The following is a 12,923-nucleotide window of genomic DNA, read 5'->3' as shown; positions in this document are numbered from 1 at the left end:
GGAAAATGCAGTTGTGTTGTTTTTTTACACACAGGCCAGGTGCGAATCTCCCAAACAATATGTGTATACAGACACTGTGGGGGGAAAGATTTATGCTGATAATATGAATCATGGTCCTTCTTCCTGTCTCAGCCAGCCACCTGATCTTAGACTATCTGGCTAACACAAGGCATCTTTTAATCCCTTCAGAAACTTCTCAGCTACAATGGAGAAGGGACTGTCCTCTAGCCACATCAGTGTTCAGGCGCTATGGTTCAATGGCTCATATGCATTTCACATAATGTGGTGGCGATTTGTTTAAACAAACCACACTTTCAATGCCTCCATGCTCTAAATGCCCAAAGGAAGAGTGTGTGAAAGTGTAAACCATAGACAACAGGGCAAGAAAGAGGTGGTGGTGGTGGTGGTGAGGAGTTTGCATTGATTTAACCTTTACTAGAAAATAAAAATAAGTCAGTAGTGTAGGGAGGGACCATTAATCACACATATAGGTCCTTCCCCCCCATCAAGTGCCTGTCATACATGAGGAAGGACTGATATCAAAAGCAAACAGGTGGCGTCTGGTACAAAACGATACAGTGTGAAGGTTTAGAGGGTGCATCCACACTGTAGGATTAATGCAGTTTGACACCTCTTTAACTACTATGGCCCAATACTATCAAATCCTGTAATTTGTAATTTAGTGAGACACCAGCACTATTTGGCAGAGAAGGTAAATGGTGGTCCATGCCCTTGCTACATCCCGAATAGATTACTGCAATGCACTCTATGTGGGGTTGCCTTTGAAGACTGTTCAGAAACTCCAACTAGTCCAATGGGCAGTAGCCAGATTACTAACTGGAGTGACATATAGGGAGCATACTACCTCTCTGTTGTGTCAGCTCCATTGGCTGCCAGTCCATTTCCGTACACAATTCAAAGTGTGGGTCTTGACCTATAAAGCCTTTTACAGTTCCGGCCATTTTACTTGTCTGAACATATCTCCCTCTACATCCCACCTCGGACTTTAAGATAATCGGGGGAGGCCCTGCTCTCGGTTCCGCCTTCTTCGTAAACGCGTTTGGTGGGTACGAGAGACAGGGCCTTCTCGGTAGTGGCCCCCCGCCTCTGGGACACCCCCCCAGCAAGATTAGGTCAGCTCCATCTCTCCTCTCCTTCAGGAAGAAGCTTAAATCATGGTTTTAGGGCCAGTTAATTGAGGAGAAGGCTTGATAGCGATTGTAATATTTACATGAACTGCCAAAAGACAGGCTCTGACAAAATCTTGGGATGCTGAATTGGATTGGATTTGGCTAAATGGTTGTTAGTAATGTTTTTAAAATGGATTTTAACTTAATGGTTTTATTTAATGTCTAATGTTATGATATGTTGCATATGTATTGTGTATGTGTTGGCATTGAATTGTTGCTGATGTAAGCTACCCTTCGGGGGTTGAGAAGGACGGGGTACAAATGTTGGAAACAAATAAATAAATGAAACTGTGTAAAATTACAACTCCCATAATTCCATGGCAGTGAGCCATGACAATTAAAGTGGTATCAAATTGCATTTAATTCTATAGTTAATTTTTTCTTTATTAAACAAATAGCAAAATAAATAGATAACTACAGATAAATGCAGAAGAAATAAATAAGTAATTACTCTTCTGCATATAATTGTAATACACGTGGCTTCAAAGTTAGCAAACAGTTTTCTGCTACACGCAACAGGCAAACATATTCCACTATCTCTTCCAGAATTTGAAATGTGTATGTTAATTTCCTGTTTATCATCACTGAACAAAGTTCTTCCCAGTAAATATTTTTTATAGAGGCAATTATATATAATTTTCTTGTTTGGCAACCTACATAAATCACATATTGGCAGAATGACATGTTTGCAAATCAGCACATTAAAATAATGACTATGTTTGTGCCTTGCCAATCCGTTTTTCACATGCTGGCATCTGTTATTAGAAATAAAGGATCTGTTGAAGGATTTGATTGATGCTGGGCTCTTCAGCATTCACCACAATGAATAACAGGGACAGTGTTTCAGAATGGCTCATAATATTCCGAGGACAGTGAACAAGATCAGCATAATGTTTTAACATTTTATATTAGCTAGGAATAACGCTTTATGTCAGTGTTTCTCAACCTGGGGGCCAGGACCCCGGGGGGGGGGGGTCTCGAGGGGTGTGTGTGTCAGCTAAGATCAAGTGTAGTAGATTTCTGATGGTCTTGGGCACCCATTTGGCAGAGAAGGCTGAAGGTCTCTTTGCCTGTCCTTCTCTTCCTTTTTGGAAACAGACAGTGAATCCTCCCACCAAAAGCCCTCCTCCTGTGTGATTGGTCAGCCTCTCAGCTGGCCTCTCAGCCAAGGGGAGGGCTGTTTCTGAGACTCCAAGTGGGGAGGGGAGAGCAGGCATGCTTTGTGCATGACAAAGCGGTGCACATGTGTGGGTGAGGGAGAGTGTGCAAGGTTGGAGGGAGGCTCGTGTGAGCGAGTCCCTTCAAGGCAGCGGGAAAAGCACTCGTGCGACATGGGACTGAGAGTGGCACAGCAGCATCAGGAGGAGCAGGAGCAACTTAGGTAATTTGTAATGTTATTTATTAGAAAAAAGTCAATCTTTCCTTTTGTTTTTAAATAATGCTGCCATTAGAAAATGCATAAGGATATGGGTGAGCTACAACTTCCAAAACTGTGGGTCAATCCTCCCCAAATCTCACCAATGTTCACAGTTGGACATGTTGGGTCTGTGTGCCAAGTTTGGTCCAGATTCAGCATTGTTTGAGTCCACAGTGCTCTCTGGATGTAGGTGAACTACAACTCCAAAACTCAAGGTCAATTCACACCAAACCCTTACAGTATTTTCTGTTGGTCATGAGAATTCTTTGTACCAAGTTTGGTTCAATTCCATCATTGATGGAGTTCACAATGCCCTTTGATTTTAGGTTAATTATAAATCCCAGCAACTACAACTTCCAAATGACAAAATCAATCCTTCCCCAATCCCAACAGTATTTAAATTTGGACATATAGGGTATTTGTGCCAAAATTGGTCCAGGGAATGAAAATGCACCCTGCATATCAAATATTTACATAACGTTTCATAACAGTAGCAAAATTACAGTTATGAAGTAGCAACGCAAATAATGTTATGGTTGGGGGTCACCACAACATGAGGAAGTGTATTAAGGGGTACTAGTCTTATAACTATATTATATCATCTATGGCTTGTTTAGCAAGGCGTTTGTGCCAAGAGCAAGGAAATCAAAAGGCAAGGATACCTTTGCATTGAGTAGCTTCTCCAGTCCAAGTACCATTAGGCTGGCACATCCGAGAACTGGAACCAGCGAGCTGGAATCCAGGATCACAGGTGAAATGGACTTCGTGGTCCACCATGTTCTTGGTGCCAAATCTCTTGCCATGCACAGGAACTTCCAGGTTTGGGCAGAACACTAAAAAGACAATTGGACAGTCAGGGCTTGAAAGATATTTAATGAGCACCAAACCTATCTTTTCTGATTCCAGAAAATAAGCAAGCTTGAGTCTACTTAGAAGCTGGATGAGAAACTGCTAGGAGAGCATAAAGCAGTCACTGTGTTCCTATTTAGTTAGTTTCTTGTGGAAGAAACAGGGCAAAATACAGTCATTTCGCCACATTAAACATTCACAGATTTAATTATTCACATATTAGTGTATTCACCGGGTTGCAGCTAAACATCAAAAAAACCAAGATTATGGCAACAAGAATGATTGACAACTGGAAAATAGAGGGAGAAAATGTGGAGGCCGTGACAGACTTTGTATTTCTAGGCGCAAAGATTACTGCAGATGCAGACTGTGGCCAGGAAATCAGAAGACGCTTACTTCTTGGGAGGAGAGCAATGTCCAGTCTTGATAAAATAGTAAAGAGTAGAGACATCAGACTGGCAACAAAGATCCGCCTAGTCAAAGCCATGGTATTCCCTGTAGTCACCTACGGATGCGAGAGCTGGACCTTAGGGAAGGCTGAGCGAAGGAAGATAGATGCTTTTGAACTGTGGTGTTGGAGGAAAGTTCTGAGACTGCGAGAAGATCCAACCAGTCCATCCTCCAGGAAATAAAGCTCGGCTGCTCACTGGAGGGAAGGATACTAGAGACAAAGTTGAAGTACTTTGGCCACATCATGAGGAGACAGGAAAGCCTAGAGAAGACAATTATGCTGGGGAAAGTGGAAGGCAAAAGGAAGAGGGGCCGACCAAGGGCAAGATGGATGGATGGCATCCTTGAAGTGACTGGACTGACCTTGAAGGAGATGGGGGTGGTGACGGCCGACAGGGAGCTCTGGCGTGGGCTGGTCCATGAGGTCACGAAGAGTCGGAGACGACTGAACGAATGAACAACAACAAGTGTATTCACCATCATCTCTGTTACTGCCCTTTTCAAAACTAAAAACATACTGTATATTCTCTCTAGGTGTTTTAAGGTCCTCCAGAAAACTTTAGCTTTTGCTGTAATCGAGTTGGAGGACTTAGAGATGCTGAGAGTATTTTTTTCAGCTAAAAATAATGGTGTCCACAACTTTTATTGATATTCAGTTTTTCCCACTTTCGCAGAGATGCTATGCCCAATCTCCATAAAAGTTGAGGTCCAACTGTATATAGAACTATTCCAAATTTCCTGAATATACCTGACTGTATGCAGGTGGACTTCTTCACTCATGACTGATAGGATATGAAAGTAACAAAATACAAACAATAGATTACAAGTAATTATTTCCCTTCCCTGATATGTACTGAATGGTATAGGTGATATATCTCATGGTTCAAGTGCCAGCTTGTGCAGGATCTCATGTTTGCTGCCTTGAACTTTGTTGTGGATGTTAGATTACAATGAGATGGATGGAAGTACAGTGTGTGATTTCTACCACCTTTAGATGTTATTTTCTTTAATTAATTAGAAGTGCCCATACTGGATACCTTTGAGAAATAGAAAAGAATGTTACTTCTGAAAACTATGGGTGGTAAGTGGTCATTACCTACTTGAAAGCGGGTTGTTGTAGGTTTTTTGGGCTCTATGGCCATATTCTAGAAGCATTCTCTCCTGACGTTTCACCTGCATCTATGAAAAGCATTCTCAGAGGATTTGAGGTCTGTTGAAAACTAGGAAAATTGGATTTCTGTATCTGTAGAATGTCCATGGTAGGAGTCTACCATATACCATACAGCTGTAGACACGTCTACATAGGGACCACCAAATGCAGTGCCCAAACACAAATCAAGGAACATGAAAGCCACTGCAGACTACTTCAATCAGAGAAGTCAGCTATAGCAGAGCACCTGATGAACCAACCTGGACACCGCATATTATCTGAGAACACAGAAATGCTGGACCGCTCTAACAACTACCATGTCAGGCTAGACAGAGAAGCTATTGAAATCCACAAGCATGTGGACAATTTCAACAGAAAGGAAGAAACCATGAAAATGAACAAAATCTGCCTACCAGTATTAAAAAAACTCTAAAATTATAACAGCAAATAAAGAACAACACTCAAACACAGGGGAACTCCAGACAAGAAACAATCAGGGACAGCTAATCACCCCTCAACAAAGGATTCCCCCAGGCCACACCTAAAAACTGTAGGGGCATCAAATGCTAATCAAGATGGCCAATTGAAACATTCACACCTAGCTCCAGCAGACAAGAGTTCTTTCTCCCATCCTGGACATTCCACAGACATATAAACCCCATTTTCCTAGTTTCCAGTAGACTTTACAGCCTCTGAGGATGGTTGCCATCCTCTCCTGAGAAACATCAGGAGAGAACGTGGCCATATAGCCCAAAAAACCTACAACAACCCAGTGATTCCGGCCATGAAAGCCTTCGACAATATTTGAAAGTGTATTCCGCTTGCTACTAGTACTACTTGAAGCTAGGATGTTGCAAGTGGATCTGCAACTAAGTACTTTATAGTGTAACTGTATGAACACTCATAAAATCAGAGTCATAGAGTTGGAAGAGATCACAAGGGCCATCTAGTTTGACAGTCCTTTGCTTTACCACGAAGCAACTTAGATTTGTCCAAGGCCACCGAGTACCATTGTAGTTATTCAGTCCATTGACATCTAGTGAATCAAGAAACCAATGATCATCAGAATACCCTAAACCAAACCAATCTTCTATCTCGTCCCCACATCTTACATCATGTGGAAATCCTATCCCCCCACGCCACACTTCTTTACCAGTTTGCGGTTCTGGTGCAGCTTTAGTCACTGTGTTTTGCAGGGTTGTTAATCGGTGTTTCATGAGCCGTATTCCCTCTACAAATCGTGTTTCATGGCCTTTCAAGAACTGCTGCATTTGACGGATGGTGGTCAGAAGCTGCTGCTTGTTCAAGCAGCTCTGCAGGAAAGATAATGAGAAAAAAGGGGTAAAATTATTATTGTAGAGTGTCGCGCAACAGCAGGTGCTGGCACAGTATCTATATGTTTGATAAAAATAATGTAGAATACATTGAAAGCAATTTTTCCCAGTCTATTCTCTCTCAAGTCCTTTAGTATGACCTTTTGGTCAATCTCCAGTGGAAGTTGACCACAGAGCCATGCTGGAGGGCCTACAGGTTCCTAGTGTTGCACTCCAGCACTGAAACACCTTTTCGCCCAGCATCACACCAGAGTCCAATAATACTTTCTGAAATGTTTATTAAAGGAAGCAGGTTCAAAAGGAAAAATGGCAACTCCAAAAGGGTAAGTAGAGTAGAAAATACAAAATAGCAGTAATCCAAAAAATAGCAAGGTACACAAAGTCAAGAGAGCCAGAATCCAAAGCAGTTATCCAAACATAAATCCATAAACCAAGAACCAAGAGCTTCTTCCAAGGCAAACCTTTACGGAAACAAAAACATGAACCAGAACAGGAAACTTCAATCATGAACTTGAGAACGGAGACAGAAATACCATCTTAAAGCAATGTTGTTTTCTCTGAGAGGCCTGAAGTCAATGTACTTATAATGACAAATGGTATGACCATGGACTATGATTTGGATTGCGTGATTTTAATTAACCGTTTGGATTTTAACTTATTTGTTTATTTTATTGATATGCATATGTATGGTGTGGAAGATTCTTACTTACAGTCCCTGACGCTGTACCACCAATACAGTAAAGGCTACTGTTAATTAAGAACTGCCTCAGACTCAAACTATCTGCTGCCACCACTATGTAAGATGATTATTAAATAAATTCAATTAAGTGTTTGGAGGCTGTAGAGGCTTTGCCACCAACACACCGTTATCTGAGGTAAAGTTCTATGACAGGGGTCCCCAAACTCAGGCCCGCGGGCCAGATGCGGCCCGCCAAGGGCATTTATCCGGCCCATGCGGCCTGGCCTGGGCTGGCGCAAAGCCCCTCGCCGTTTCTCTCTCTCCCTCCGGAGCGGCTTCAGGTGGGGTCGCGCTGGACCAGGCTTCTCCCTCTTTCTTTCCTTCCTTCCTTCCCCTTCCCCCTTTCTCTCCCCTTCCCCTTCCTTCTCCTTTCCCCTCCCTCCTTCCCTCCCTTCCTTTCCTTCTTCCTCCATCCTTCCCTCCCCTACTTGGTGGGGATGCCGGCCTGGGGAAGCCAGTGTTGCCTGGCCACACCCACCCTGCGCCGCCTCTGCTTGTTCTCCTGGCGTGGCTGGGAGGGGAACAGGAGGCGCCTCATGGCCGCAGATCTTCTTCTGCTGCGCTCTCTTGTTCTCCGTGGCCACGAGGCGCCTCCTGCTTCCCTCCCAGCCGCGCCAGGAGAACAAGCAGAGGCGGCGCCTGGCCCGGTGTCCCCACCTGGTAGTTTTCTCCTTCCCACATGGGAGAGAAAGAAGAAGGAAGGGAAGGAGGGAGGGGAAAGGAGAAGGAAGGAAAGGAAGGGAAGGAAGGAAGGAAGGAAGGAAGGAAGGAAGGAAGGAAGGAAGGGAAAGGGAAGAGAAAGGGGCAAGAGGAAAGAAGGAAGGAAAGAAAGAAAGAAAGAAAGAAAGAGGGAGAAGCCTGGTCCGGCCAAGTTTGGTCCAGATCCAACATCGTTTGAGATCCAACACCGTTTGGTCCAGATTCAACATCTCTGGATGTAGGTGAACTACAACTCCAAAACCAAAGGACACTGCCCACCAAACCCTTCCAGTATTTTCTGTTGGTCATGGAAGTTGTGTGTGCCAAGTTTGGTTCCATTGCATCGTTGGTTGGGGGGGGGGGGGGGGGTTCAGAATGTTCTTTGATTATAAATCCCAGGAACTACAACTCCCAAATGTCAAAATCAATTTTTTTGAGTGAAGGACATACATTGGGTTGTTAAGTGTCCAGTGGTTTTTGATTTCTGTTAATCCCACAAATGAACATTACATTTTTATTTATATAGATTTATTTCCTAAATTTATACCCTGCCCTTCTCCCCCTGAAAGGGGACTCATGCTTACATATTCCAAAAAACCACTTTCAAAACGACAGAAAATATATTTTTTCCCTCATTTTCATTGGAACTATTTTATTTTCAGAAATGCTAAAGCTATCTTTTTCTATGTATTCCTATATTGCTTTCAGCAGCCCATGGTTGGGTGTGTGTAGAGTTCTCCTTTTATTTATGGCGGCCCCATGAATTTAATAGGGTTTTCTTTGAGAGGAAATACTCAAAAATAGTTTTGTCAGTTTCTTTCTCTGAAATAGAGCACATTTGTGGCTTCCCATCCAAATACTAACCAGAACTGGCCCTGCTTAGCATTCCAGGTCAGAGACATTTAATCTTACATTGACTTTGCCAGGCGTTATTCTTCTGTACAGTCATCTCTGTGACCCCTGTGACCCAACCTGGACAGGCAGTCCCCAAGTTACAAACAAATTATGTAGTTTTGTCCTCACTGAGGGCTGAACAGTCAACATATTCATGGATTCCCTGCTGTTATATTAAGACTGTTACACACGTTGTGACATGCTTGAAATCAAAATTTCATTTATTTGTAATTAGAAATAAATATTTCACAATGTATATTACATATTGTTTTTGTGATTAATCACTATGCTTTATGTTTCGATTGTAACAATAAAAATACATCCTGCATATCAGATATTTACATTATTTATTTATTTATTTATTTATTTATTTGCTATACTTGTATACCGCCGTTTCTCAGCCTAGCCGGCGACTCAACGCGGTTTACAACAACTTATAACAAACAACAGTATACAGTTTAAAAGCATAAAAACATAATCCACAATACATATATCAATAAACAATCCAATTCATCTCTTGACTAAAATCGTGATCCAGTTTCGTCGTCCAGATTGCCAGTCCTTCAATCATTACACTTATTGCACTGAGTTAACCGAACGCCTGCTCGAACATCCACGTTTTTAGTCTTTTCCTGAATACCATCAATGAGGGAGCTGATCTTACCTCCATGGGAAGGGCGTTCCATAGCCACGGGGCCACCACAGAAAAGGCCCTGTGTCTCGTCCCCGCCAGCCGCACCTGTGAAGCAGGCGGGATAGAGAGTAGGGCCCCCCCCAGAAGATCTTAGGGTCCTGGTGGGCTGATAGGCCGAGATACGTTCGGATAGGTAAGTTGGGCCAGAACCGTTTAGGGCTTTAAAGGCCAACGCCAGCACTTTGAATTGAGCCCGGTAGCAAATCGGCAGCCAGTGGAGCTGGTGCAGCAGAGGAGTTGTATGCTCCCTGCGCTCCGCTCCTGTTAGTATCATGGCTGCCGAGCGTTGGACTAATTGGAGCTTCCGGGCCGTCTTCAAAGGCAACCCCACGTAGAGAGCGTTGCAGTAGTCTAAACGGGATGTAACCAGAGCGTGGACTACCGTGGCCAGGTCAGACTTACGATTCATAACAGTAGCAAAATAAGACATGTGCAGTGTGCATAGGAATTTGGTCATTTTTTTGAAAAAAACCCCTATAGTCCGGCCCTCCAATGGTCAGAGGGACAGTAATCTGGCCCCCTGTTTAAAAGGTTTGGGGACCCCTGCTATAGAGACAGCATACCTGACATTTCAGAGATTTGAGATGATCAAACAATCTAACGGATTCATTTACTGGGTTGAGAAAGCATGCTGTTCTTCCTTCTCCCTAACTCTTATCATGTGTGGCATGCAAGAAGAAGAAGAAGTCGGGAGGCACGCTTCATACTTTTATAATACGCTCTTTGTCAAGGGGTTATTTTTAACACGAGCTGCTGCGGTACAGTTAAGCATAATAAACTTCACCACTGAATAGCTCACTCTCTCCAGCAAAATGATTTGATTTGATATTGCTCGACTGAACTAGTTTGTTTAGGTATTTCTGGAGGAGCAGGTCGAGTTTATTTCCTTAGCCCAGTCATAGGGTTGCAGTTTCATATTTCACCAATATGACTGTAAGAAATGTAACTAACCAGGTATTAAATTCAGGAGAAAATCAATTAAAAGGGTAATTTATAAACGGAGTGTATCTGGAGCTGCGCTTGGCTCGTAACCTGGACCAATCTTGCAGGAATAGATGTGACTCACAGACAGGTTATATCAGGCATGGGCAAACTTTGGCTCTCCAGGTGTTTTGGACTCCCAACTCCCACCATTCCTAACAGCCTCAGGCCCTTTTCTTTTCTCCCTCAGCCGCTTAAGCGGCTGAGGGTGAAAAGAAAAGGTCCTGAGGCTGTTAGGAATGGTGGGAGTTGGAGTCCAAAACACCTGGAGAGCCAAAGTTTGCCCATGCCTGAGTTATACCTCCTGATAAAAAACTATTACAGGTTGTCTACCCCTGATGCGAAATACTTGTGAGTAGAAATATTTTGGATTTCAGATTTTCCACAAATATACATACTCTTAGCAATCAGAGCCAACCATTTATGCTTCATTATACATATAGCTTGGAAGAAATTTTGCACATACAATATTTTTAGTTATTTTGTGCACGAAACAAAGTTTGCAGGCAGGTGCATCTACTTACAGTTAATGTGAGCAAATGCACAATTAATGTAGAATCAATGCACTCAGGCAACACTTTAGCTGCCATGGCTCAGCGCTATGGCATCACGGGAGTTGTAGTTTCCCAAGGTTTGCAGTATTTTCTGACCTATGGCATCACAGGGGTTGTAGTTTCCCAAGGTCTGCAGTATTTTCTGACCAAAGGAACTACAAATCACAGGGCTCGGTGCTATGGCATCACAGGGGTTGCATTTCTCCAAGGTCTGCAGCATTTTCTGACCAAAGGAACTACAAATCCCAAGGCTCAGTGCTATGGCATCACAGAGATTGTGGTTCTCCAAGGTCTGCAGCATTTTATGACCAAAGGAACTACAAATTCCAAGGCTCAGTGCTATGGCATCAGAGGGGTTATAATTTTCCAAGGTCTGCAGCATTTTCTGACCAAAGGAACTACAAACCCCAAGGTTCAGTGCTATGGCATCACAGAGGTTGCAGTTTTCCAAGGTCTGCCGCATATTCTGACCAAAGGAACTACAAATCCCAAGGCTCAGTGCTATGACATCACAGGGGTTGTAGTTTTCCAAGGTCTGCAGCATTTTCTGACCAAAGGAACTACAAATCCCAAGGCTCAGTGTATGGCATCACAGGGGTTATAGTTTTCCAAGGTCTGCAGCCTTTTCTGACTAAAGGAATTACAAATGAGAAGGCTCGGTGCTATGGCATTACAGGGCTTGCAGTTTTCCAAGGTTTGCAGCATTTTCTGACCAAAGGAACTACAAATCCCATGATTCCACAGCATTGAGTGCCCTGAGTTTTACTCATCCAAGGGTGCATCTACACTATCGGAATTAATGCAGTTTGCCACCACTTTAACTGCCAAGGTTCAATGCTATGCAATCATGGGAGCTATAGTTTTACAAGGAGTGGCGCTGCCTCCCCAAACTCCATGGCGATTAAAGTGGTGCCAAACTGCATTAATTCCACAATGTAGATGGCCCCTTACTTTCCTCTTGCCTTTGGCTAAAGAGAGAGCAGAAAGAAACAGCGGTGAGGGAGGGAAAGGGTCCAGCTTTTCAATAGAGAGAGAGAGTCAGCAAGAGAAGTGTCAGTCCCTTGACTGGCATTTTGCATGGATTGTATTCGCTTCCCGCAACACTCTTAAAGGGACAGACGTCCAAATGACGAGGAGTAGTAAGCCAACCTTAGAGCAGGAGTTTGCTAAGTTTGCCTTTACCTGGGAAGCTGGAGATTCCTGGCACGACGCTAAGCAGAAGAAGAAGAGGAAGAGGCAGAGGCTGCAGTGCAGTCCAGGCATCATGGTGCTGGTCTTCCCAAGGCAAGGAACCTCTTGCAATTGGGAGATGCAAAGGCAGAGAGACACACAGAGAGAGAGAGAGACCTCTTCGCTTCTGATCCGGAGTCAGTGAACTTGAGCCGCAGGCTCCGTATCACGCAACAGGTTCCCGAGGAATAGCCCACTCCGTCCCCACTTCTCATTGGCAGGCAAGGAAGCCTTTGCTGCAAGCCAGGGAGCTCCCTCTCTCTCCCTCGCCATCCAGGTCCTTCCCCATCTCACAGAAAAACCAGCACCTTCCATTCACTGCTGGGCTCCTGCTGCTCTGGAAGCACTGGCTTTGTTTTTGTTGCTCAAAGGGAATATGGGAGACCAGCAAAAAGTCCAGCTCTCCCTGCTTTTAAGAAAGAACACATCCCAATAGAGAAGGGAACACATCCAAATGGGGAAATAAGAACATGCCATTTACTGGTCACACTCAAGAACAAAAATAGATAACACTATGTAAGAAAACTTGGATCTGTTCCTGGTTTGAAAGGGTTATTTCCTGTCTAATTGTTTATTTATTTATTTATTTAAAACATTTATATTCTGCCTTTCTCACCCCGAAGGGGACTCAGGGAGGAGCATATACACCACAAACATTCAATGCCAGGACACAGATTCACATACAATACACAAACATTAAAAAAATTATCAAAATATTAAAATACACCATTTGAAACCGTCC

At 43.5% G+C, this 12,923-nt stretch overlaps 1 protein-coding gene across 1 annotated transcript in view; it reads right to left on the bottom strand.

Annotated features, from left to right (window-relative positions):
* Positions 1–12,617, bottom strand: part of FBLN7 (fibulin 7) — a 28,302-nt gene extending 15,685 nt beyond the window's left edge. The window contains exons 1-3 of the mRNA XM_060755099.2: positions 12,134–12,617; positions 6,210–6,369; positions 3,270–3,440 (exon numbers count right to left, since the gene is read on the bottom strand). Of these exons, the coding sequence (XP_060611082.2) occupies positions 3,270–3,440; positions 6,210–6,369; positions 12,134–12,217 (415 nt within the window). The 5' untranslated portion in view covers positions 12,218–12,617. The remainder of the gene's footprint in view (positions 1–3,269; positions 3,441–6,209; positions 6,370–12,133) is intronic.
* Between the last annotated feature and the right edge of the window lie 306 nt (positions 12,618–12,923).

The sequence above is a fragment of the Anolis sagrei genome, chromosome 1 (genome assembly GCF_037176765.1).
Source record: "Anolis sagrei isolate rAnoSag1 chromosome 1, rAnoSag1.mat, whole genome shotgun sequence".
Classification (NCBI taxonomy): Eukaryota; Metazoa; Chordata; class Lepidosauria; order Squamata; family Dactyloidae; genus Anolis; species Anolis sagrei.
The sequence above is the reverse complement of the archived record's forward strand: the minus strand, read 5'-3'. Positions and strand labels throughout refer to the sequence as shown.